Source organism: Neopsephotus bourkii, unplaced genomic scaffold (assembly GCF_033783945.1).
Source record: "Neopsephotus bourkii isolate Nb327-2 ecotype Australia unplaced genomic scaffold, CSIRO-AGI_Nbou_v1 NB_1792, whole genome shotgun sequence".
NCBI classification, from domain to species: domain Eukaryota; kingdom Metazoa; phylum Chordata; class Aves; order Psittaciformes; family Psittacidae; genus Neopsephotus; species Neopsephotus bourkii.
Genome location: NW_026902266.1, coordinates 1,988,020 through 2,015,394, shown reverse-complemented (window position 1 = coordinate 2,015,394; position 27,375 = coordinate 1,988,020). Strand labels below are relative to the sequence as shown.

Here is a 27,375-nt window from a genome sequence, read left to right as displayed (position 1 = left end):
CAAGGAAAGGACCCTGCCAAGTATAATGGGAAGAAAATAGTACCTTATGGGAAAGGCCACTTCTTTATTTGCATATTCTCATTCTGACCTCTAGATGGTCTCCCAAGAAAAATAATAGAATTAGTAACATAGCTTGTAAGTACTTTAGTTGATGAAAGAGATCCTATAGAAATGCAAGATTATATAATTACATTAAACACTGAATTATAGTTTAATTCTTACATTTTACAGAACTGCTAACATTTTGACCTGGGTTTTCTTTCCCAGTGTTCCCTGTCCATGGTGGGAGATTAGCTGCATTTACCTAACTGCTTCTCCTCCTTACAGTGTCCCCTAGGACATCTGCTTATGCGTGAGTCCAAAGTGGAAGAAGTAGACCGTTCCTGTGACTCTGATGAAGATTATGAAGCCACTGGTGGAGGACTTGTCTCATCTCACTGTACGTTGGTGATTCACCCACAGGACCAGAGTCCCACATACTTACTCATTCGCACCAAACAGGAGAAGGTATAAAAGGCAGTCTGTTTGAAGAGCGAGCCTTTATGGTATCAGTGAACAAATGGGGTGTACAGACTGAACTTCTTTATAGAAAACAGGAATTGACCTGTACTGTTTTCATCTTTATGCCTAGAATACCTGGCTGTACCATCTGACTGTAGCAGCTGGTAGCAGTAATGCCACAGTGGGCACATCATATGAACAACTCATTGGAAAACTATTGGATGCAGAGGGAGACCCTAGTAAGTAGAAACACAAACTCTTCCATGGTAGCAAAGTGTAGGGAAAGGTAATTTCAATTCCCGCTTTTAATCCAGCCAAAGTTGAAAGAAGGAGATTTGCAGTAAAACAGCATGTGATCTAGTGTCCTTCTCCTATAGTTCCTATAGATCTATAACTAGATCTCCAGAGAGGATACAGGTATTGTAGTGAAACTAGATAAGTCCATCACATTGTCACGTAATGTATCAAAGCATCTGAAATGTCTGTAACATTAATTCAAATTAAATTAAAGAACTGGGGTTTTCAATTTTCCTGGTATAGTCAGTCCTGATTTTCCATTCCTGGGAATCTTGACCGTACAAACACATGCTCTCTTCTCTAAATACACTCATACACACTGCTCTTCATGCACATTGGCCTTCACATCTGTTCCTCTGTCTGCACATGTAAACCCTCACACCTACATTCATGTTTATCCGTTCCTCATCATCTTTGAAACTTTCTCATTCTTGTATGTTTATGCACCATGTTCTCAAATGTGTATTAACATATGCATTTGTACTTCATACTCTTCCTACACACTCATATTCCTAGAGGTGTATGTGAACCTTGCTTACTGTTGAATAGTGACTTGCACTAACATATATCCCCATTACAGGCAGCTGCTCTGGCAGAGTTTGTGTCTCTTGACTGAATGCAGAGCTGAGCAGTTTCTCACTAGAATCCAGCTGATGAGAAACTGACATAGCAGGATTGAAAATGGCAATACTGATGGCTAATACTGCTGGTGAATCCCTCTTCCTGGCAGGCTTTGCTGAAGTCAGTGAAATGGCACCAAAGATAAATGTGGCCTATCTCATTACTACTTTCTTAGGTGCTTTGCCATTTCATCAGGGCTCCTTTTCAACGTGGACACTGTTATCTGTCTGCTCTTTCTGACCCAGCATTTTTTGCCCATCTGCTACCTCAGATTGTCCTCTGTGGAAACATCCTATGTTGTGCTACAGTAAAGATGGGTTGCAGACATCTCTCACCACTCTGCCTTCAGAGGCTCTACAGACTGAAGCTCTGAAACTTTTTAAGGTATTTAAACAGACATTGATGGGTTTCGATTATTTTGCTCTGTTGTTGGGACAGCAATATTTTTTGCTCCTGTTGTTTGTCACAACAGTTACTGCCACCATTGGTTGCTTTAGACAAGCCTGCTGGGTCATTTAGTTATAATAGGACCGTTAGGTATTAGGTGTCATTGATCCTCTGGAGGTTTAACTTTTACTTGTAGGGAACCTAGGTTTAGAAGCAATAGCCCCATAGGCTTTACACTTCAAAGTTAGCTATATATATTCCCCTTTGCTCTCTAATAGTTGGATTGAAGGAAACAGAAACAATTTACTAGCAAACTCAGTTGTGTCAGTAAGATCAATGGTGAAGCCATTGGAGATTTGATTTTTGCATTCTTTAAGTGTAAAATCAACAGTAAGACTGGACAGTCTTAGCAAGGTAAAGCACAGGTGTGGAAGACAGGAAGCACACTTTCCCCTCAAGTCTCTTGCTGACTTGTTCGCTCCTCAGGCTGGTGGAGGTTGAATGAATTTTCTAGTTTCCACAACTAAAAGAGAAGGACGGGAATGAAGTGCTTATTCTCTTCCCTCCTCTCAAGGTTATTTAGATTTAATTGTAATACATCTGGAGAAACCTGGTCTGGAAAGTACCAGAGAAGAATGGCTGTATTCCGTTGACTAATTTCCACCCTTTTACAGTCCTGTCAGCTGTTCATCAATGTCCCTGTGGAGGCACCCTCTATTGATTACCACGTGTCACTCGCCCAGACAGCACTGCAGGTCTGCTTGACACATACTGAGCTGCAGAATGAAATTTACTGTCAGCTTGTTAAACAGACCAGCTGCCGACAGCCCCAGAACCAGTCAGTCATTCAGGTCAGTTTCCCTTTCGTCACTTTCACTCTGCAAATGCTTTTTATTTAATACCATATTTTTAATAATCAGCCATGAGACTGGTTCGCATAAAACTGTGCTAATACTAAAGGTGTGTTGGAGGAAAGAGAATCTCAGTGCTAATGGGTGAAGAAAAACATTGCAAATGTAACCTACATGCAAAATAAACTTTAGTTTGAATTTAACCATTTGCCAGTTGCAAATGATGTATTTGGACCATATTCAGAATCAAAATTCATAGCTCGTGTTGGCTAGCTATAATTGTCACGTGGTATTAATTTTTATTTCCATTTTAATTAATCAACAGCATGCAAATCATTAATACTACTATTAAGCATGAAATCTGATTTTTGCACTATACTTATTGGGTAAATGAGTAAGTTGCAGCATGAATGTACATACTTGATTATAATATTCCCAACTCAAATGAGAAAATAAAATCTGGCTGAACAATAATGGGTCTAATTTAAATAAAAATTCACCAGTGTATTCTTTGCTATAATCTGCAGTTACGGAAAAAAAAAAACAACCAAAATTAAAAAGAGCAGTCTGTCCTCTGACCATCACTTCCCTTTGAAGCATTTTGAACCACATGTCTAAAATGGTCTCTCCCAAAAGCGTTAGACACCGTCCAACATTTTGGTTGCAGTGCTCTGTGAAAGACAACAGGCAAGAAGTACAGAACAAGAATGATGTCCAGTTTTATGTTCACAGTGCTGGCAACTCCTGGCTTTGTGTGCTCCTCTATTCCTGCCTCAACATCACTTCCTCTGGTACATCAAACAGCACTTGCAGCGACACGCTGACCCCAGGTAAAGCCTGTAAGAGCATTTTCGTCTGCTGGTTGCCTTTTGCATTCACCGTGGATAAAGATAGAAGCAATTTTGTAACACACACCTGCAACAGTAAGTTGAGGGAGGGAACAGAAGCTTCCAAACAGTATGGTGCCCTTTCAATCATTCACATTACTTTGTTGCTTATATTAAGCTAGTTCACAAACTGAGCGACTTACACTACTAGCAAAAGAACTTTCTGCAGATGTAACTAGAGCTACATAGGGAGGTTTTTTTTTTTGTTTTTTTTTTTTTTTTTTTTTGCTGATGCAGATTCTTTCTTTTATTAACAGAAAACCCGAAGTAATTATTTAGAATGAGCTATTAGAATTTTAGGTAATTACACTCTGCTGCCAGGTTAGTAGGCATACTGACAGAAGTGAGGCAGAGAACATTATAAAAAGTAGGAAAAATTAACAAACCTGAAATACAAGCTAGTACTGTTTTCTGTTATCTCTTTGGCACCTAACACTTTCCTTATAAGAGAACAGTGCAAGATCTACTGTAAGGCAGAAGTTTTTTCCCCATGTTCATGCTGTGCTCTTTGTTTCCATGGTGATCTGGTCTTCAGCAAGTCTCCCTGTGCCCTTGGTTGGGAGGTCACAGCTAGAGATGTCTAACTGTCTGTTGCAACAATATACTGCTGCTAAGACATAAGTAAGAGTGGTTTCATTTAAAACAAATATTCCTGTTCAATTACAAGTCTTCCTTGAAATTCAGTTGAAAGTCAGGTATTGCAAAGGAAATCTCTGTACTCCTATCAATATATCAATATTTTTTCTATTTTCTTACATGCTGCCTCACATTTGCTATGTCTTCTCAGATGCAAAAATACAAATATCAAGTACTCCTTGATGTTTGGGCTCTCTCTCCACTGGCTAAGGCAACCTGTTGGGGATCTTTTGGCTAGTACTAGAAACCAGCTGTTAAAAGCTTGTTCATTACCACCTCTTCAAAGGAGCCCATTCTCACAAACTCAGCAGTGGAGCTACTCTACTGTTAGGGACTATTAAATTCCATAAGGATGACCTGGGCTCTGTGAAATTGGTTTGCATCAGTTTCAAGCATTACTATGCTGATGGTCTGCCAGGTTCTTAGCCTCAGAGTACCTTTATAACAAATAAACTTTAAGTAGAAGCAAAGAGGAAATGTATGTATACAATCCAGCTATGAAACAACATTAGGGCTAGGAAAAAAAGAACTCATCAAAGCATACAGAAATGACAGCAAACTGTGCTTATATTCATCAGTTTAGGTTACATTTAGAGCAGTTGCTAAATAGGACTTAGGTCCTTTTGCCTAGCTTTAGGCTTGTGTCTTTTTAGATGGAGCAGGTATGGCTGTTTCTTGACCAGTTAAGTAGATAGGCTTCCGCTGTTTCATACAGCAAACAGTACACTAGAATGTTTACACTGCGTAATGCCTGTGGTCTAGATTTACACTAGATCTTCATTCTAGCTATTTTTTGTCATGAAAGGTGACCTTAAGAGTATATATCTGGTCTCTAAGAGAGGAAGAACAGTGGGGGTATGGTTCTAGGTTAGAAGACACAAGGCTCAGGAGCATTTGGAAGCCAGACACAACAGCTTCTCACCAAAGCATGATTCTCAATTTGAAAATTGTGTAAATGAATTACTGGGGAGGTGAGCAATATACAAAATATATGTAAGATGCTAGAGCTCCTGACTTCCATATTGCTTGGAGGGATTTAACTGGAGATTTAATCATGTACTGAGCTTCTGAAGGCATCTTGAATGAAATTAATTTCCCCTGAAAAGTGATAGCACAGTTATAAATTCATATAAATCCTTCAATTTCAGAACTTACTCAGTATATGCATTCTAAACATTTTTGCAAAAGGTGCAAACTTACATCCTTTTGGTGCTGTTCATTGCAGCTCTCTTGTCAGTAGACAGTAAACTGATCGTATCAGCAACCATCCCAATGCTGTATTGAACTGCCAACAAACCTGAGCCTGCTTTGAATCTCTGTCTCTTGATAGATGGGATTAATACATGCAAACTTAGAATTTTATAACTATGTAAATTGATAAACACAATTTATATAATCCTGTGAGACAGTGCATTACGACTTATTATTAATACTTACCAGGACTTGACATGATAATAACTAAGTTCTGCTGGTATGATGACGAGTTGGAGGGTAAGCTGGTCTTGGTTTAATAGATACTATGATGGCAATAGGGTATAGAAGAGGGTATTCCTATACTATGTCCAGTCCACCTAGGAGCAGGGAGTGCTCTTGCACTTCCTAGAATGTCCACTGTCTACCTTAATTTTACAGATCCTTGGAGTTGGAGTTTGTTTTGTAGCATTTCACTTGAGCTGTTAGTCTGTTGAGATGAATGAGGATGTCTGCATAGAGATGTATCTTTGCTTGAGCAAAAGGGAAGAATTCTTTGTCATGGCATGGGAAGTGGAAGAGGACATGGCACTTAAAGCATACTTGTGGCTTTTCTCCACGTCTTCATGTAGGAGTGAAATAGGCAAGTATGCCATCTACTGCCAGAGATCAGTAGACCGCACTGTGCAAACTGGTGAGCGAGAAGCCAAGCCCTCCCGGATGGAGATTGTGTCCATCCTGCTGAGAAATCCCTACCACCACTCACTCCCCTTCAGCATCCCAGTGCACTTCATGAACGGAACCTATCAGGTGAGCTACCACAGCTGCCTTTCTTCTGGGCACTAGAGGCCTGTATCATAACCTGCCTCCTTCATGTTGGTGTCATCGTGGTGTTGTATGTATCAGATGTTGGGAAATAGATGCTGTTTCTCCTTCTTGCCATTTTTCCTGAGCAAATGAAGGGAATCCAGCCTCAGCTCTACAGGTCATAGGAAGAAAAGGTATCTGGGGAAAAGGGAGAGATGTCACAAGTTTCACAGTATGAGAAAGAATGCGGTGTGAGAGGAAACAATATGCAAGTGCTTTCACTGGAGCTGGCAGTCAAACCTCAGACACCACTCTGTAGGAAACGAGGCTTCAGTAGTTGTGATATCCATCAATGTCATGTTTCTTGAAAGCTATCATCAACCGACTCCTCTTTCATTGCAGGTTGTAGGTTTTGATGGTTCCTCAACAGTCGATGAATTCATCCAGCGACTGAACCAGGAGACAGGAATGAGGAAACCATCCCACATGGGATTTTCTCTGTTCACAGATGATCCTTCTGGCAGAAATTTGGAACATTGTCTGCAGGGTAACATGAAGGTAATTTTTTTTTTTCCCCTCTGCTACATCCAGCATACATCTTTCAAGAGCCTCTAAATGGCTAATAGATTTCTCTTAATGCAGCAAGAGCAAATACACTTCGGTATTGTCTATCTAGATTAGTATTTAGAGATGAGCCCTTGAGCCACAGCAACCCCATGCAATGCTACAGGCTTTGGGAAGAGTGGCTGGAGAGCTGCCTGGCAAAAAAAGATTGGGGGGGGGGGGGGTACTGGTTGACAGCTGGCTGAACATGAGCCAACTTGTGCCCAGGCAGCCAAGAAGGCCAACAGCATCCTGGCCTGTACCAAAAACTGTGGCCAGCAGGGCCAGGGCAGTGATCATCCCCCTGTACTCAGCACTGGTGAGGCGGCACCTCAAATACTGTGTTCAGTTCTGGGCCGTTCACCACAAGAAACACATTGAGGCACTGGAGCATGTCCAGAAGAGGGCAATAAAGCTGGTGCAGGGTTTACACACAGCACAAGTCTTACATGGAAGAGCTGGAGGAACTGGGGTTGCTTAGTCTGAAGAAGAGGAGGCTCAAGGGAGACCGTAGTACTTTCTTATAACTACCTGAAAGGAGATTGTAGTGAGGTGGGGGTTGGTCTCTTTTCCCAAGTAACAAGTGATAGGACAAGAGGATATTACCTCAAGTTTCAATAGAGGAGGTTTAGTCTGGATATTAGGAAAAAAATTTTTCAGCGAAAGTGTTGTCAAGCATTGGAACAGGCTGTCCAGGGAAGTGGTTGAGTCGCCATCCCTGGAGGTGTTTAAAAGATGTGTAGATGTGGTGCTTAGGGACATGGTTTAGCGGTGGGCTTGGCAGTGCTCAGTTAACACTTGGACTCATGATCTTAAAGGTTTTTTCCAACCTAAATGATTCTGTGGTTCTATAATTATATGTCTAGTCTGAGATACTAGTTAAGATGAAGCATATTCTGTTTAGTAGGTGATAAATTGGTCATTTTTTGAAAAGTCAGCTTAGATTTTAGTACAAATACAAGTTTTAATTTGTCTTGACTACAAAATTAAAACATGACTGAGCTAGCTAGCGTGGTCAGGTGTCACAACTAACATCAAATGTGAACTCCTAATTGAGACAAATTTGTGTTAGGCTGTGAGTCTCTTGGCATGTCTATATAAATCCCATATATGGTATTTATATTTATGAAGTATCTCCTTGCTATCTCCTGATAAATAAAGCTTTCATTGTCAATGCGTGTATTTAGGGAAGAAAGCTCTTTACCAATTAAGCCTTCACTTTAAAAAAAGAGAGGACTGGCTCACATCAAGAGAAAAGGAAAGCAGAGTATTAACATTTGCCTTTCATGTGGAGATTTTTACCCACACTGTGGACAGATGACTGCCTTAAATGAGCAGGCTAGCCAGGAATGAGACACATCGGATTTTGGAACAAATCTGGGAGAATGATTTGTCATACGGATGTCATACTGATAACATTTGTTGTCACATTCAAAGTGACAACTTTGAAGAGTCCCTGATACCTGTAAGGAACATCGTTTTACACAGCTAAAATTCCACGTTGGACAACAGAGGGAGAAGATACCAGTAACTTTAAATTAGACAGTTGAAAATAGGACACTACCTCAGGGGGAGCCAAATTATGTATTTCTCTTTCATGGCCTGATACAGATCAGATAATCTGGAGCTTTTCTGGTAGCTAAAGAACTGTTTGGAGAGAGGAGATATTAAAGTAAATGGAGGAGTTGAGATTATCAAAGACATCACTTTTACAGGATATTAACTGGTTATTATTTACTTGCAAAAGCAACCTCAGTAGCTTCTTAAGAGAGGATTAGCATATCTGATTATGTATTTCATGTGGCTTATTATGTTCACATTCCTTTTATTGAGATGCTATCAAAAGAGAAGTTGGGACCTTTATTATGCAACTTGTAAAAGGAATGGAATAATCAGTAGGAGCTGAATGAAACCAAAGAAATCAACCATGCTATTACTAAAAATATGTCTGAGGTACAAAGTTGGAATCTAGGACCAAATGTTCCCAAAGTTTGGACATTCACACCCAAAGGTGTTTGGTTTAGCCATGCATGTAGACAGTTGCTATGCAGAAGATATGTTAGTCCTTTAGTTTGGCTCAGGGGGGCACTCTGAAGCAAACCTACCAATCATTCCTGTTAACCATGCTTTGATTCACATCAAGGAGCAAGTTCAAAACATGAAATGTATTCTTTTTACATGAAGCATGAACTGGAAGATGTGATCCAACATAGTAGGAAGCTTTCAGGCCATTTGATCAGACTGAAGCTAGTCTAAAGGAAAACACTTTGAAACTCATACACTCGGGCATAGAGTCTTAGGTGTTTCACTGTGCAGATCTTCTCCTGGGCTTTGCTACATGCTAACATAGACATAACCACAGGATTGCTAGGAGACCAGAATTCATTTACACATGGTTCCCTGCAGATTAGAGCTTGAGTTTTCAATTGGAATGCTTTAATTATTACATACTGTGTAATAGAAAAAGGAATTGCTTGTCACTTTTGGTTGTTTATACTGATCCAGTCTGTTCGTTTATCTTCTGTGTTCCACAATACCTTCTTCGCGTACTTTCCCCTCAAGCCTTGACTATACATTTCACCTCAGTTTATCTATCCTTTCTCCATAATATTTTATTTAAAGATCTGTGATGTCATTTCTAAATGGGAACAAGCCTTAAAAGAATTGCATCCTGGGAAATACGAAGGTGGCACAAGAATTGTGAAGTTGACCTATAAGAACAGGTACTGTGCTTTGCTGGTTGCCCTCACTACTGCTGTTAATCAAACATTTCTAGACGGCATACATCTCTGTAGATGTCCAGTAATATATAGTACTTAGTGCCAAAACTATTTTAGTTAAGATGAGTTCAAATCCTACATGAGATGTGATGACTTTTGTGTGTAGTACATGTATAAAAGAAGGCATATGGCCTAGAACTAAAACCAAAACCACTTTGCAATAGCAGAGGAGACTTAAAATGAGTTAACAAGTAGCTGTAGCACAATAAAATATACTTGGCACAATTTAATTTGCCTAGATCCTAAAGTGTAATTAATGTGTTAGGTGAGAGGAGGAGAGACCTGAGGGAAAAATCACCAGTGAAAACAAATATGCTGAAACTTGCAATTAACTGAAGAATCACAAAGATGAAAAAGATATAAGAACAATACTCTAAATAGCTTGAACTGTAAAAGAGACATGTAGTAGCAGTGCCCAGACTTTATAAAGAAAGAAATGTTACAAGTTAGATGATGAGAGATGGTAGAGAAGGGAAGTATGAGGCAAAGATCTAAACCAAAATTTGGAACAAGTTCATCATTTATAACACAGACGTGAATTCTGAATTGTAGTGAATGGAGAACTGTATACGAGAACAAGAAATGGCTTTCTGCATGTGAATTCTCTTTTCAGGTGAAACAAAGACCACCCCAAAACCAAAAATAGATAAATTTCTGTATTGAATGTATGTCGTGGTTTAAGCCCAGCTGGCAACCCAGAACCACGCAGCCGCCTGCTCACTCCCCCCTTTTCCTCCCTCCTGCTCCTGGAGGGATGAGGAGGAGAATCAAAAGAATGTAACTCCCATGGGTTGACATAAGAACAGTCCAGTAACTAAGGTATAACACAAACCACTACTGCTACCACCAATGATAATAATAATGATAAAGGAAATAACAAGGGAAGAGAATACAACCTCTCACCACCTGCTGACCAATACCCGGCCTGACTGGAGCAGTGATCTAGCCCTTCTGGGTAACTGCCCCCAGTTTATATACTGGGCATGATGTGCTGTGGTATGGAATACCTCTTTGGCTAGTTTGGGTCAGGTGTCCTGTCTCTGCTTCCTCCCATCTTCCCCTCCTCCCTGGTAGAGCATGAGACTCACAAAGTCCTTGGTCAGAGTAAACATTACTGAGCCACAACTAAAAACATCGGTGTTATCAGCGCTGTTCCCAAGCTACTATCAGCACTGCCCCAGCTACTAAGAAGGAGAAAAATGACTGTTACTGCTGAACCCAGGACAATGTGTGAAGATCTTGCTGACTATAACGGTGGAAAGAGATTTCTGTCACCTTTGGTATAACAGAGGTGGAGGCATAAGTTATTGCTTTTGACCCAGAAGGCAGTATTTGTTTCAGGGATGAAACTTTGTGGTATTTTGTTGGACTGGAATGTGCCTAGGCTGGACACAAGGATGTTTTAATAAGGTGTTTCCAAGGTTGGGCTGTTCTAACACCAGGGACTCTGATATGACATGTGTAAGGTCAATACATACGGTCCTAATGGTGGTGTTAATCTTAAAATGAAAATAAACTGACCCACTGGAATGACTATATTGTGTTATATTGTGGGATATATATAGTAGTATGTTGTGGAGTATATGTAGTATTGTGGAATATAAAGATGCAGCTTTAAATTGATACTTGAATTAGATGGTGTGGTCTATAAATAGGCAGGCATGAGGTTCTGGGAAGCATTCCCCAAGCTGGTGTCTTCAACCTCCACTAGTCATCTTGCTATACTGGGTTAAAGAATTGTAAGCATGAAGGGAATAAAAACACTTACAAAAATGATTCTTCAATTTTTGAAATAAAGGCTGCTAATTGGGTCATCTTCTTCCTGCTGAAGCAAACTGAAGACTTTTTAAAATAAGAATAGCAGTGTAAGTGGTCAAACCAAAGCTGGTAAAAATTACAAGTCTACAGGACCTCTGTGTAGAAGTTTATACATGTAAAGCAGAGGTAGCTCTGTATTCTGTGATAAGCAGAGAAGACCATATTTTAAATATTGCCTGTCTGTACTTGAAGGGGATGAATCGACACCAATTTACCTATATTTAATAAGGCTTCCCTATCTTGAAGTGATTGGTTTACAGAATTCAAATGGCTTCCAAAGATAGAAAGCATGTTTGAGTCTCCTTGCCCAGATCTGGTTCATAAGGGAAGCACCTCAGCTTCCAAATCTCTGTTCCAGTACCCCTGAAATACCCAATCTCCAAATACCTTGGAGAAAGAGGGCAAAAAAAATCACTTCGCTCTTATTTTTTACTCACCTTGATTAAAGTTTCCACCTCTATTTTCAGTTCACAATATCTTTCTATCTTCACAATCCTCTCTATGTTTTAGGCTATATTTTCGGAGCCAGGCCAAAGGTGAGACAGACCGTGAGCGGTTGCTGCTGGCCTTCCAAGTCAGCAATGAAATAGCCAATGGAAGGTTTCCTGTTAATAAGGAATTAGCTCTGGAAATGGTGGCTCTGATGGCTCAGGTGAGTATGGTTATGGGCAGAAATCCTCTCTTTTGTCCTCCAGGGACTTCAGCTGTGCACTGAATGTCTTTGACTAAGCAGCCGTCTTTTACATCAGAAGTGTTTGTTGTTTTGGGTTTTTTTTTAACCAAACATAGTCTGAGATGTACCATGCCAAACACATTATACCAGCATATGTATGTTGCTAGAACACCTCTTGCTGTAGAGAAATGTACTATAGGAGTGTCTCTCCTTTCTTCCTGAAGAAAAATATTTATAAAGAAACAGTGAGCCTGGAGTATCCCCCAGGCTCCAATTAGTAGTGCCTTAGTAGAGATATGCAAATGGTCTCACTACTAAAATTCTATTAATAGTAAAAAATGTTCTTGTTATACTGCCAATAGCCCCTTAGGAAGAGCATCAGGTAGGATCCTCCGTTAGATCTCCAGGCTTGCATTAGCATTTTATCAGATAAAAACCACAGTATGGGTTGTGGGCATGATAAGCAGGATAATAGTTTCTTACTTTGCTGAAACTGGTTGTGTCATTTATTAAAACAGTGTAAACTGAGATCAAGAAGCTGGGAGTGTTGTCCAAACTAGAAATACACTGTTGTTCTAATTGACCAATTGAAAATAACCCCAAAAGCTTAGCAGTTATACAGTGTCTCCCTACAGTAAGTAGCTGAAACAAGATCTTGCTTCATTGTCTTAGATCGGTAAAGAATTTCCTGGGCAGTCATGTCTCAGTAGTTGCTCTGTTGTATACATTTACTATGGTAAATGCTGTAGACAAAATTCCCCAGCCTAATGGTGTCTTTTGGCATGACTAATAGACACAGGAGTTATCAGTATGGGAATTCATGGAATGTTCTATTGCACTATCCTCTCCTGTGCTCCCCACCCCCATAGTTCTGTTACACTATAAACTATAACGTTGTCTTAGGTGGAATATGGTGACTTGGATCGACCAGGATCTTCAAGTCCTGGGGGAACATCACAATCGAAAATGCAGCACCTTCTCCACCAGCTCTTAGATAAGTTCTACCCCAAACGCTACAAGCAAAACATTACTTCGGAGCAGCTCAGGTAAACTGTTGGTTCTTCTATACTTTGCACTGACAACAAATTTATTTGCAAAATTCTGTCTTTATATTTAAGAAGTTTGAAGGATCCCTGTGAAGATTATTTGATGTAGAAACTTAACCACCAAGTGTCAGGAAAAGGTTCCTTTAAAAGAAAACAGCAGTTAACTGTTATAAAATGAGCCAAATCACCAACTAATTTTCCCCTTGGACAAGAAGTTTAAGCCTTTCACTTCCAAATTGGGCATCTCAGTTCCAACAAACCCTATCCTAAGTTTAAGATGAATTGTTTCTGAATTTTTGTTTTACCCTTCCCCCAAGTGTCAACTGAATCCAGATGCCTAACATTTGCAACCAGCCATAAAGCCAGCACATATGGGCTGCTTCAGGCCATGCAATAATTCTGGTAGAACATACTCTGGGCAAGGCTTTTTGATGTTGTCTTGGGAATTCTCACACACAATGCAGAGACCTCCAGTACTCAAGTACATAATTCAGATGCTGCCGTGGATCTCAGCTAACTGTTTTAAAGAGAGAGAACAGTCATCTTACAGATCCAAAGCTACTTAGTGATGCAGTGGTGGAACTAACATGATTTCCTCCTTTTGGAAGCAATTCCATTTGCATGTAGCAAGATAACTGCCAAACCATTCCTATTGAGCCAAATCAAGAGTGCATTAATATATTGCCACTCCACATAGAGCATACTACAGACAAGTTAGCATGTTAAAGTGAGAGTATAATTGAATGTGAATATAATCTGGACAGGATTTTACTGTAACAGCTGCCCGAGTGTTTGTAGCTACAGTTGTTTAATATATACACCAGTGAACAACCCATATGTGACTGGGATTCCTGGGTATTACAGTGTACTAGTAGTAAAATAATGATGGAAGATAAAATGCTAAAATAAACTGAGGTTATGCAACCCTCATAACTGTCAGGGCTAAAAGCCCTGTCCTTAGTGCTGTGTAGAATGGCCTTTTTGGAATAAGAGGTACATTTATCAACTATTATGTTTGACTCGCCTTTCCTTGGAAGACATTAGTAAATAATGCTGTCTTGTGTCTTGGCTTCTGTAAGGCAACTGGCTGACAAGTTGGCAACAAAGTGGATGGTGCTGCAGGGATGCTCTCCACCAGAATGCATTCGAATTTATTTGACAGTAGCCCGCAAATGGCCTTTCTTTGGAACCAAAATATTTGCTGCTAAGGTAACTGGAACGTGCTTTTTCTGTTCCTGAGAGTGAACTGAGCAGAGCTGTATCTGTGACCTCTGTTTACACCAGTTAAAAGTGCTTCTACTTCCGGAAGGATTAAAAAATGAACAATACTCTGTTCTGAATGATCAGGTCTGGTACCACATACCGGAAAGAAGGTGCCACTTTAGAAAGAAGGAAGAGAAATATATTCTAGACACTAGGGTTTGCCAGTATTCAGTAAATAAATACTGAAGGTTCCCTGACTGACAGTTGATCATTATACAGGGTACTAGCTCTCCCTATAAACCTTGATAAAGCTGGAATTTCCCTGGTCATCAAGGCTGCAATGATAGTTTAGAAAATACTATTTACATACCACTGGGGGAGTGGAAGGAAAGAGTCCCCCATAAATCACATCCCGCAGCTGATGCTAGCTAAAAGGAGAATGGGTACTTTCAGCCCTGTTCTCTACTTGACACAGAGAGCTCGTGTGGCTTTCCTTGCCACACTAGAGTCAAGCACTGCTAATGTCCTATTGCAGAAAAAAAAATAAGCATGTACTGGAGTAAGCTGCCAGCCCAGAGGCATCAGTAGGAGAGCTAAGGACAGCTGGAGGGCGTGCTTCTCCCAGTAGCTTGTTCCATCCCTCAGCCCATCACAGGCTAGGGATCTGTACCTAATGCCCTTGCCTGAACTGATGTTTTAGCACATAGTGGCTCTCTGAAAAATTGTTTTGGCATCAACAGTCTTCCCAACCAAGCAGAAACCTCCTCTGTTGAAAGCTTGAGATAAGTCTTGTTCCTGGTTACATGTCTCTTGCTTTGAAGTCAAAGCTGCTATCGTTATGGAATAAAGTCTAAGGATGAAAGGGACCTCTTGACTAAATATACAAGAAGTTTTAAAAAAGAGTTATTTCCACTGTCAGGAGTAAAAGCAGAAAATGTTACTTGTCCTTGAGGTTACCACAGAAGAATTGGAATATAGAATAGTTCCACACAGAGTTTAAATAATGTTGATATTTCTGATGATTGACATAGTTTATAACTTTTCAGTAGCTGAACAGCAAAGACCAAGCATTAGCCCAAGTAATAGCACATTCCCAGGGAACACTGATGTCATTGGCTGTAACACGTAAGTCTTTAGCAGATAATTGATGGATATGTGTCAAAATCTGTAAGAAAGAAGACTGCTTTGATGTGATGGTACTGGGTGTACTGGTATTACAGAAACCATCAGGCTTCACTGTCTGCCTGCCTGATGAAAGCAGTACAAGCATCAGGGCAGAGCAAAACTGCTGTTTTGTTGCTCTATCCTAGCACTTGCTTCAGCTTTAACTACACTGGTGGAATTTAATTAATCTCAAGCCATCATTATCATTGCATCTCTTGTGCCAGTAGTCCCAAAATTCTACATAAATCTGAAAGTTATTCCAGTTTTTGAGAAAAATCCTCTTAAAAAATAAACCAGGTCAGACCAGTAAGCCTATGGGATGCTCATCTTCACTTTATCATTAAACCCCAAGATTTATGTTAGAAACATATTTGTGTGGTGGTCAAAAAAAAATCTAAATTCATTTTCTTTCTCTCTAGCCTATTTTGCCTTCCTCATTAGAAGATTCTCCAGTCTGGATAGCTGTGAACGAAGATGGTATCAGCATACTGGATTATAACACTATGGTATGGGTGAGGAACACTGAAGCAAAATAACTTACTTCCCACAGAAAAACAGTCCCTTGAGTCCACTTAAAGTCATTGAAAGTTTGTCTTTAACTTCAAGTGGATCCAGAAGTTAATTTGTAGAAGTCAGAGATGAGGGCAGTCAGTACTATGTTTGAATGCTACATAAACAAAGGAAAATTACAGCTACAGTGCAAGGTAGGGTTTCATGAAACAGCTAACTGCCTCATTAATGGGCAGTAAACACGCTCAGACATCTTGCAAAATCTCAGTGTTATATGCTTTACTAACACCATCTGAGATAAAACAAAGTTTGGACTATTGCTCTGAAGCAGGGAGGCATTGAGCAAGCTAGGAGAAAACTAGAAATGCAGTTCTCACTTGAGCTTCCCCTAGCAGCTATTGCCTATAAAGCCCATTATTTAAGCTGCCTATTGCTGCTGAAGATCTGGTGTTCTTGCCAGATGTAGCAAACGTTAGGTTAAGGTGATCGTTTTCTCTTTTACAGAACTATGACTCTTTCAAACTCTTTGTTATCTACAGCACTTGAAGGTTTCTTACTCATATTCCTCTGTGCTGACCTTTGGAGGCTGTCGAGATGACTTCATGATTGTAGTCAGTCAAAAGAAAGAAAGGTGTTCTGGAAAAAACAGCACTGAAAAACTGCTTTTCACAATGGCAATTCCAAAGGTAATTACAACATGAACAGTATTGTTCTTTCTAGATGGCAGCATCACAGCTGGGCAATTTGTGCAAGCCCTGAGGACTGGTACATGTGGCTGCCACACTAGCTGTATGCATTCAGTAAGTCCCTGTAAGATGGAACCTTTAATCAGGAGATTTTTTTCTACCTGATTCTTAGACATACTATCATTTCAAAATGGAATAATTGCATGTGAGGAAGCCACTTGCAAAAGTTATGCAGTCAATAGGTTCTAAAAATCAAAGGGCACTCTTGCCTCTAATTGACTTACAGTTAATCATTCTCTGTTTTCCTAGATTGTTGAAGCAACACTTCTTATTGCCAGCTATATTAACTGCTGTTCGACACCTTCATTCCTATCTTCTACACAGCCCTCCCGAAGCAAAACGTCTGCCAACAAGCTCTGGGAGACTGAAAATAGGTGCTTTCTTCCTCCCGTGCCCCGAAACACCAAGGGGCCCACGCTGCTCTGAGGGCTGATTCCAAATTACTTTGGGGCTTTTTCATTTGTTTGGATTTCTGTTTTGTTTTTTCCCACTGCTGTGTACCAAATAGCAGACTGCTATGATTTTGCTAGTTACACACATGAATTTAATGTGGGCTCTGATTCTTTTTGCATAATAATAGACAGAGTTCCTTGGTGTGGGTAGAGACAGTGTCTTCTTAAAAAAAATACTGAATGAGGGGACTGTGCAGGAGTTTCCTTTCCATGCCACACTCCATCCAGAATACCATGCCTCAGGTAATTTGCCTGCACAGTGCTCCAGTCACTTCTTTGCACCCGTTCTTCTTCCATCTCCTGATCTTACTGCTTTGCTTACAAGCACATGATTGTGCACTTTGATGACTGCCATTTTCAGTTTTCAGAGGACAGAAACTTTCCAATTCCTTGCTCCAGATGTGAAAGGAAGAAAGAAAGAGAGAAAGAAAGAAGACGCTGTTGAGAAGAGGAACTAAACTGACAAGAATAATCATGATGCAAGTCAAGGGTTAATTTCAGACCTGACATAGAGAGTAAGAGTTCAGTGGTACTCAAGAATTTATTTTCAACTTTAAATAAAGGTGGAAGCCTACTGGTTTTGCATATTGAGAACTCAGACTGCCCGGGACTAGAGGACTGATGCATTTTGGGAGTTGATGCTGTTCTACACAGTAGATGAACATTAGATCTCTGCTGCAATGTGTCATGTGCTCCACCATCAGACAAGGACTTTCAGAGACTTTTTCTGTAATCACTGCAATAGATATTTCAGGGTGTGTTTGAAGCTGCACATCATCTCAGACAATGGAAGACAGGGCAAGCAAATTTTGTACTTTTTCTGTCTTTCAGTAACTGGAACAGATCTTTCCAAATCAGCTCTGCCATTCTGACTTAACAGAAGCTGCTCCTTTCAAACTCCTGCTTCCTTCATGCTACCATAGCAAGGAGGAGGCAGTCAGCAAATGTGTACTCAAGTATTGTTCTTCTGCCTTTCCTGAAGACTTTTTTTGGAAAAATTCTTATTGAAAAAAATCTGTATCTGCCTGGCTTGAGTTCAGCTATTTTGATAAGCATTCTAAAATAACTGCACTTTCAAAAGTGCCATGTGCAACTTCGTGGCAATTACGCATTCAGGGGCAACTTTCCCAAATTAAACCGGTGTGAATCCAACCATTAGAAAGAATTCAGCAATAGCAAACTAAAGCTATTCACAAATGAACCAACCAACCATACCAGCTTTTTCACTCCCTTGCACCTGCCTTGAAACATCCAACTAATGCACAGAGCAGGGCTGATACTTCATGAAGTTTTTGTTTCATGCCTATGATGGGTGCAAAGCTACAAATGAAAAGAGAAGAACGTTGGACAGACAAAAGTAATTCTGAACTATCCCTTATCAGCATCTTTATAACATAAAAAAAAAACCACCAAAACCAACCCCCACACACACACCAAAAACCAACAAAAACACCACCACCCCATAGTGGGTTGTGGAAACAATATGGCAGGAAAGGATTGTTTGAACACAAACCTGATTTACACATACTGTCATGTATCCACTTGTTAGGAATTTGAGGAGCATCCCTTGAAGATCTGGAAAAGGGTAGAAGCTTTCTGAGCCAAAAACAGTGTTGAGAAGGTATTTAGTCTTTTTTTTTTTTCCTTAGATACTTTTAAGTGACTGTATATCCTGACAGACTGTGTATGTATTTTCTCTCTCACACACACACCAGTTTGAATACAGAGAGCATTATTCCTCCTCCCTCAGTCACCTGTGCCTGACAATCCCTCCTCTACCTGAAGGACTGTTGGCAGCCTGCTGCTTGTATTCCACCAGTAACAAAGCTGCGTCAACATAAGCTGTGCTGCCATCAGTCCTGAGGCTGTTCAAGGCATAAACGTCTCCAGCTCACAGTTCAGAGGCATCAACATACACTGAGCTGCCATCAGTGCGGGGGATGCTCAAGGCATAAACGTCTTCAGTTTAGTTCAGAGGCTGTACTTGCCTTACATTGCTAACAAACTGACCTTAGAGACTTGTACTGGGGCCAACAAGGTGTTGAATAAGCAAGAGCTGTCATGAAGCTCAGTATTTTCTGCCATAACTGCACTTTAAATGGATAAGTGTGACAAAGTTTTCTTATTTCTTAAAAATATTCACCAATACTTGAGTATTTCAGGGACCACCCCACTCAAATGAAGCACATACAACCCTGACTATTCTATGATTCTACAATTTATAGCTCACCTGATTTCAACCAACCAATCCTCTATACATACCCATTTTCTATGATTCTTTGGTAAACTATTTTTATTTTAATCAATGCTTCTGGCAATGACTGTTGCTGCAGGATAGAATGAGATGACAAAAGCCTTTGTTTTCCTAACTGCTGTGTGTATGTACAACGCAGGGAGATACTGTGAGATTTCTGTTTGTCCTTAATAAAATGCAGTTATCATGAATTCAACTGTATTATTCTCAGAATAAAGAAACAAGTTTAAAACCCAAAATAGCCTCAATGTAAACAAAAATGGATGACGATTGAGTTTGGTATCCAGGCGCATACCTGATGAAAACATGTTCTAGTCTTACTCTTGTTTCTCTCTGCTGATGATGTCTTAGCTTTAGTGGAAAACTAAAGCGCACTCCCATGGGCACAAGATGGTCACTTCTTCACAAGGTATCTAAAATCTTCAGGCTTCCTCCTGTACACAGCTGCTTGGTACTTTCTGCACTGCACATTCTCAGGACTTCATGGGACTTTTACAGTATAGTCAATGTTCCCAGCACACTTGAGCCCAAGACTCTGACCACTCTGCTGAGACAATGTTTTCTAACATGTTCTCCCCGTGGCTCAGTGAATCTTCCTGCTGCCATACTGCTCATCAAGGGCCTTGACCATTTCTCCCCCCCATGAAGCAGCACAACCTGATCAAACCATGTTATGAGCCATATGCAGCTCAAGTGTACCACATGGTTCTTTGTCAAGGGACCTCTACCATAGTCACTTACACAGTCACGCTCCCAAGGCCTGCTGCCTCTGTTAATGGCTGATTTCTGCCCTTGCCCCAACACCCATCCTTTGCATTTCTTCCGGGACTTGCAACCAAACAGAGTTTGCATCAGGGTGCAGCTTCACTAACTCCAGAGAGACCTACCAACTTACATTACAGCAGCACTGGAATTAAAAATTTGGCCAACCCCAACATTTGAAGTATTTATGAGAAAGAAAACCATAAAAAATGAAGTAACCTAGACAACATCACCACAAAGCCAGTGGCAGACCCCCAAGCTGCTGCCTTTCACTTGGACCACCAGGATGCTTCCTGTGCCATGAGCTAACCTGTGTCTTGCAAGCTTCATGGTATTGTGAGAAAAAAAATTAAAAATCACCTTATCTCTCCCATATCGCGTGACAGAATGTGGCACGTTTTAATTACAGAGGATGTCGACAAGCATCGTACAGCACTGTCTGCAAAGGAAGCATGACACCAGACTGCTGCCAACATCCTGGTTTAGCTCGGTTTGAAATTTCAATTCTCAGCTACATTAGGAAGGAGTCATGGAAAAAAAAAAAACCAAGGAGAGGAAAATACCAGGTAAAGATTACAGTAACTCTCAGCTCATCTACAAAGAATTTCCCAACCTTACCCCCGAGAGCACAGACCAATGAAACTTCATTCATACAGTTGTTACCATTATTTTCACCAATGCGTTTTCCTCATATTCTCAGAGCAATTGACGTGGTGCTTTTAATGCCACTTCTGTTCCATGTCCTGTGTCACCATGCCCCTGCCTCATTCAGCACTGTGTCTACTTATGTACTTAGAGAAGTCCATTTTGTTGCCTTTGACATCCCTCAACAGATTCAAATCCAGGTAGGCTTTGGCTTTCCTAACTGCATCACGGGCAGTGTTGCTGTATTCCTCCAAGGTTATCTGTCCCTGCTTCCACCAGGGAAGAAGCTTCCAAGCTTCTGTATGCTGCTTTTTTGTGTCCTGAGTTTCACCAGGAGCAACTTGTTCATCTTTGCAGGCTTCCTGGAATTTCTGCTTGACCTCCTGCTCATGAGGATGGACTGTCCCTGAGCTTAGAGGTGGTGATCCTTGACTATGATCAGCTTTGTTTGACCCCTCTTACCTCCAGAGCCCCTTCCCATGGGATTCTTTCCAGCAAATCCCTAAAGAGAGCAAAGTCTGCCCTCCTATGTTTATTTCATTAAACATAATATAGTGCAACAGCATATATTAATTTTCTGTTGTTTTTTTTTTCTGAAATCCTGCTGTGGATCAGGAAGTTACTATCCCAGCCCAAACATCAACTTTGGTATTTAGAGTGGTACATGCTTTTTTCAAAAAAAGGGTTAAATAAAAAAAAAACAAGCCTATTTTTGGCAGTATGGCGAGGATTAGATTATTATTTAAGCATAATTTTCAGATCCACAAAAAACTAAACATCTGACACATATTCTTGCCTCCCTTTGCCTTATTTCCCCATACTCTTTCCTGGAGAGGCAAGAAAAAAAACACGCTTCTGTCTGAGTCTAAAAAGTTCTGATCACCTGTCTTCAGAGCAGAGGATTTCAAGGTTCGCTTCTGTGCTGAGCTGCCATTTTCTGTAACAACTCTATGAGGCTGCAGGCCTTTAGCCTTAACATCACTGTACTTACGCACCACTCATGTAAATATAAAAAGCCACAGGGCAGTTTTGTGGTTACTTTTCCATGTGTTTCTCCGAGTCCTGCTCCAAGTTCGCTGCCTTGATGTTTTAAATTATTTTTACTATTTTATTCCATTTGATGGTGGAGCTGGTTTCCTCTGCTCCAGGATTTCTTGACAACTTTTGTACACTTCTATCAAGCAGTCCAGACGTGGCTTGGAGCTCTAGAATAAGTGAAACAACAAAGAATCAGGCTCTGAACTGGCTGTAAAAGAGCTGGAAAGCTTTAACTTCTTACTAGTGAGACTCTCAGGCAGAGAAAGGAATGTAGAGATGGCTGACTTAAAGCTACCAGAATATGTGTATGTATGCATGTGTAAGGAATGCAACAGCAAGGTATCTGTAGCTGATTAGCTTTCTCACATTAAGTCAATGTCAAAGAATAGATTTCCCTTTTACATGTTTGTTGAGAAATAATTTGCCAAACTCCAAGAGGCATTTGGTGGAACTGCTGATACAGCAATGCAAAGCCATTCCATAAGCCGCACCTGCTCTGTGACTGGAAACACCTGTCCCTGAAACTGTCAGGTCAAAACAGGCAGCACCATTCTGCAGTTAGCCTGAATCTGTCACCAAACCAGAAATCCTCCCCTTCCACAGCTCACTGCTCACAGGAACAGCATGGAAGAACATCCACACCTCCGAGTCCATCAACCCATGTATTGGGCCATACTCCCTCTAGACCTATCGAACAGCAGATTTCTATACACCAATCCACCCTCTAGAAGACCTTCACCCTGAAAAATCTACCTTCAGGACAGGGAATTTAGACACCTGGCCCTTAGCCTCTGCTAGTACTGTCAAAAGGACACTGGAAGGTTAACTAGCAACATCATTTCATACAAACAGCCAATGGTGGTCAAAGTATAATGATTTTCTATCGCTTCTAACCTGGACCACACTAAAAACAGCAAGAAGGTGAAAGTTTCCCAGTCCCACAATCCCTATAATCCCCTGACTTTTGAGCTCCCAAAACAGCACTACTGTGTAAAGTCCATCAAACACCTCTCCTTGCAAGTGTTGCTTAAGAGAACGATAGGTCAGTTCAGCACAGAAGTGCTCCTGGGCTCAGTGACATCGTAAATTGTATTTACTTAGACGAACTCAGTCAAGGAGATGCAATAAAGTTACTAATTACTGCTCCTTCAAAACTAAGTAACATACTAACTTGCACATTGAAGTGAGAATTATCAGTGCATACTCACACAGTTCTCTCTGTACCTCTGTTGCTGGTGGAGTCAACTCTACCAATGCCGAGATACTTCCATGAAAATAAAACTGCTCAGCACTGAGCTATAAAGGAGAAACTACACAAATGCCAGCTAGTCTCTCTGAAGCTGGAAAGGAGCATGTATAAAACCAGCTTCCTGATTGCAGCTCTCTGGAGTTCATTACTTGCTGGTTTCCAGCAAGTCCTTTTTTTTTCCTTGACTAAATATGAAATAATTTATATTACTGTTAGTAAACATCTTTACAATTGTGGGACTGAGTTAGGAGCAAGTATAAATGGAATAGTCTATTTATATTTGCAAGTATTTAGCTAGAGACTTTTTGTATCTAGTCATAAACTGGATGTGGACTACAAAATGACAGCCGCAAGCAGTAGGTGAAGTAAGATGGACAGAGAGGGCCATAAACTTCATCAGTCCAAGATGTGAGGTACCTCTGTGCTACTTATCACCACTCCAGGATCAGGGCATTGTTGTGCTAGTTATGTACATGCAAAAAGAAAATCCATCCCAAAAATGGGATTTGGAACAGTCAGAACAAGTTAGTAGGATATGAGAAAGGGGAGACAGGGTAATGGTAAATCAAACAAGTTATTATACATTAAGCGAATTGCTTACAAGCTTGTACTGTGATCTTTGTCAATGGGTGAGACGGGGCAGTCATTCTAATGCCAATAAGATTTTATGACCACTTTTGGCATGCTAAGCCAAGAGAAAATCAACTGCAGCATAGTGCCATAGTTATGGTGGTAACACTGAGTGTAAGACTACACATTGAACTGTGAGCCAAAGACTCCTCGTTCATGCAGGCTTGTGGTTGGGTCCAGACTGACACAACTCCCTGTTCTCCGAATGGAGAGCAGATGCAAAAAACATTCTGGTATGTAGTTCTATGAGACTTCTAACACCACCCACCATGAAGGCCCAGTCTGGGAAAGGCAACCGTAATCAGCTACCTGTAGTGGAATGAAGGTAAGCTTCAACTGGCATGCACAAAGACAACAGATCTGGATTTCTGCACAATTCAGCCAAACTTACCTGAAAGAGTGGCACAACCTCAGACACTCCCTGAGGATCTCCAGGGTCCTGGAGGAGGATGCACAAGTAGTAGATAACTTTTTGCTACAGGACAAACAAGACAAAGTCACTGGAGTTTGAAAATGTTATCAAAGTGCTTGGTGTTATCACAGAAAGATGTGTTTCAACTCCGTGCACTGAAGGCCGATCACCCCAGGCCACAGTCAAGTCTTCAGATTTGTATCTATAGCTTTCCCCCCCTTCAATCAATTAAAAAAAAAAAAAAAAAGAAAAAAGAAAAAAAAAAACCTGTGTTCTTTCCTATTAAATGTTTAACCTGAAAACAACACACACATGCTGGAAGGGTAAGGTTTGCTTTTCTTAGCTTCGCAAAAACCCCAGCAACAGGAAAAATAATCTCCTGTGTTGTCTATCTTCTTATCTCTGTCTTGACTACTTGTGGAGTTTGGCACCAGGATTTGTAAAAGCAGTATAACACAAAGAACTAAAACCACTAGCTCAGTGTCAGTGGTTTTTTTGAGGTTATTTGTTTGGCCTCAGTTCTCTTTTAAGGGTGAAAGAACATATAAGAGAACCAAAAGAGAAATCTGAAGCAAAGCTTCAGGTCAGTAAAGCTATGGGCAATGTTGTGTTTAACTGTTCTGGTTAATCATGCTCATGAAAATGTACTGGATGTGAGTGTGCCCACAGATACACAAGAAGAAAAACTTTGTATGATTACCATATGGATAGCTTCATTTATAACCACATCCTTCACACGACCCATCTCAATGAAGGTTGTGCTCTCTTTCCCTGATGCATAGGATGAAGTCACCTGAATGCCGAGTGAGCCGATGACCAACAGGGATTCCTGGTCAATTTTCACAAAGTGCAGGTATATGATCAGGCCAATCAGTGTGATGAAAATAGCAGCAGAAAGCACCATACTATTCTGTAACATAAGCCAAGCAAAGACAGAGGTCTGGTATCATAATTAACTGAACACAGTTTTAGAGGAAGTAATATTGCAATAGTAAATTACAATATTAAAGCTTCAGTGACAAGGTAATTTTACTTAGGTGGAGTCATTTTATTCACCTGGCTGGCTGATATATGTGTAATAAGATTTAAATCAGTCTTCACAGTATGGTCTGAAATAAATAGCTGAAACTGAAAACAGTTACCAAATTCTACTGCCTTGTAAATTTAGTGCAGAAATCTCAAACAAAACCAGCTAGTTACATCCCTGACAGTGTATGACACATAAGGCTACAGAGATGACGACTCTGACAGAGAAGTGCTGTGAGATGCTAACTAGTACTGAGGGTGGAGTCCCAGAGGGTAAAAAAATATCTTTTAGAAAAAAACTACTGCCCTAGTGGCTTTCTTCTTATGAACTGCAAGTCTAAACTTGTTCAAACCTCATCTCTCTTCCTGCTTTAAACATCAATCTGAAGAACATCTGCCTTCTCCTGTGCTTCATCTGAAGACAAACATCTTGTGTATGCTCAGTCTTGGGATTGCTGTTACATAAAATAATATAGAACTGCTGAAACTACAGGCAACAGTGAGTCATTTGAAGATGTGATAATAAATGCTAAAGGTCTGCAACTACAGCCTATTTCTGGGACATGTTTTTAGAGAGCTCAAGGCCATGTACCCATAAATCAAAGTTATAACTGGTACTTCCTAAAGGACCAGAAGAACTGCATGGCCCTACCACTGAAGCTGGGCCTGTACCACCACGTGAGATAAGGAAGCCACGGCCACATTCAAACACAAGGATAAAGGACTTCTCAAAAAATAGCATGAATTACGGACACTGAAATCCACAGAGACAGAGACTTTCCTGGCAGAAAGGAAGGACTGCAGTCACTTGCATACAAGCTGCATGAGCACATGTAAAACCACACAGGATGGCAGTGGGTGGTAACTACTGGCTGGGGTATATGTTCTTGTAACAGATAAAACTTGAGCCCAGCTTCCCTTCCAACCAGAGAAACGTGAACCATCTTTCTGTATTGGAAGCCTGCCAGCTGACTCACACTGCAATCTCTGCTTTCATTCCTTGGGAAAGATAATTGAAAAAACTGAAGTGAAACAGTCATAGTACTGGTCACAGTGACCAGCTTCTCTGGTCAAGCTACTAACTTGAATCGGGAGATAACTGGTCTGAGTCTACAAGCTGGTCATTCTCTGCAACTATGGGTCACAGATCAGGAATCTAAACTAATGCTTTTGGATTTATCAGCAGATTTTGGAATCTGCACTGCCAAGGTCTTACTGCCCCTGCTGTGAAACATGGGCAAGATGACACTCCCAGCACAGTGCTTCCTTAAAAAATCCCTTTGGCAATTAACAGTCACCTTCTTCAATATATCCTTTATCCCAGATTCCCACAGCTCATCTCTCCAAGTAGGTACTCAAAAGAATGTGCCAGGCATCACTTAACACCCATACCTACAACTACCCTGTCTGGAAAGAGGCTACAAACCAACAGAGGCACCTGAGAAGTCACCAAATTCTACCAGCGCACAGCCCGTGGGCCCTCAGACTCCGGCTGGCACAGCTCTCTTTTTCACATGCTCACCATCATCTACCATTTCGAGGCACAGAGGAGGCCCAGCATTCGCAGAGGTCACCTTTCCACAGGCCCTGGCTACCCTCGTTGCCAGGAGCAGGTCGACAAAGGCAGGGTGGCTCCCTCCATAGAGGCGGGCTCTGGGGACACACGCTGCCACCAGCCTCTCCAATGCCCCCGCGACTTCAGAGGGACACGGACTCAGGGGAGCGCGGAGAGGTCCGAAGGGCGGCGGAAAGGGGAGCGGCCGGTGCTGCGCCGGCCTGCCCGCCCCGGCCCGGCCCGGGGAGCGGTCGGTACCTGGCTGAGCTCGAAGAGCCCGTAGGCCGCCAGCCAGACGGCGGAGGTGACGGCGCTGAGTGAGCGCAGCTGCAGGCGGGGGCAGCGCACCGCCAGCTCCCGGCAGGAGGCGCTGTGCTGGCGGGCCCTCAGCGCGATGGGGCCCCCGGACGCCGAGCGGTACCGCCGCTCCTCCATGCCGGCCCACCGGAACCGCCTAGAGCTGCGCTCCTGGCTCGATGGTACGGCGCCGACGCACGCTTCCGGCCGCGGAAAGGGATGGCTCTGCGAGGCGGCCCGCGACTGCCTCGCTTCCACTCCGGCCGCGCGGGCGGAGCTGCATCTATTGGGCCTCCCGGGCCCGCGGGCTCGGGATTGGCAGCGCGGGAGTCGG

General features: G+C 41.5%; 2 protein-coding genes across 7 annotated transcripts in view; one reads left to right on the top strand and one right to left on the bottom strand.

The window, feature by feature from the left end:
• PLEKHH1 (pleckstrin homology, MyTH4 and FERM domain containing H1) overlaps window positions 1-17,747 on the top strand; it is a 48,734-nt gene extending 30,987 nt beyond the window's left edge. For all 3 annotated transcript variants that reach the window (XM_061380478.1, XM_061380476.1, XM_061380479.1), the window contains 14 exons: window positions 328-507; window positions 632-740; window positions 1,691-1,803; window positions 2,481-2,657; window positions 3,390-3,487; window positions 6,004-6,181; window positions 6,581-6,736; window positions 9,404-9,504; window positions 11,890-12,031; window positions 12,956-13,098; window positions 14,178-14,307; window positions 15,885-15,971; window positions 16,515-16,661; window positions 16,971-17,747. In XM_061380478.1, the coding sequence (XP_061236462.1) occupies window positions 328-507; window positions 632-740; window positions 1,691-1,803; window positions 2,481-2,657; window positions 3,390-3,487; window positions 6,004-6,181; window positions 6,581-6,736; window positions 9,404-9,504; window positions 11,890-12,031; window positions 12,956-13,098; window positions 14,178-14,307; window positions 15,885-15,971; window positions 16,515-16,661; window positions 16,971-17,147 (1,938 nt within the window). In that variant the 3' untranslated portion in view covers window positions 17,148-17,747. The remainder of the gene's footprint in view (window positions 1-327; window positions 508-631; window positions 741-1,690; window positions 1,804-2,480; window positions 2,658-3,389; window positions 3,488-6,003; window positions 6,182-6,580; window positions 6,737-9,403; window positions 9,505-11,889; window positions 12,032-12,955; window positions 13,099-14,177; window positions 14,308-15,884; window positions 15,972-16,514; window positions 16,662-16,970) is intronic.
• On the bottom strand, window positions 388-27,375 carry PIGH (phosphatidylinositol glycan anchor biosynthesis class H). Of its 4 annotated transcripts, none has more exons than XR_009729614.1 (5): window positions 27,003-27,375; window positions 24,864-25,073; window positions 24,143-24,226; window positions 21,718-22,039; window positions 388-521 (listed from the first exon to the last, which is right to left on the bottom strand). XR_009729614.1 is itself a non-coding variant. In XM_061380480.1 (4 exons), the coding sequence occupies exons 1-4, from the start codon at window positions 27,177-27,179 to the stop codon at window positions 21,938-21,940; spliced, it is 573 nt and encodes a 190-aa protein (XP_061236464.1). In that variant the 5' UTR covers window positions 27,180-27,375; the 3' UTR covers window positions 20,812-21,937. The 4 variants fall into 4 exon arrangements, 1 of the variants encoding a protein (XP_061236464.1); XR_009729613.1 differs by lacking the exon at window positions 388-521 and adding an exon at window positions 3,310-3,328; XR_009729612.1 differs by lacking the exon at window positions 388-521 and adding an exon at window positions 17,197-17,562.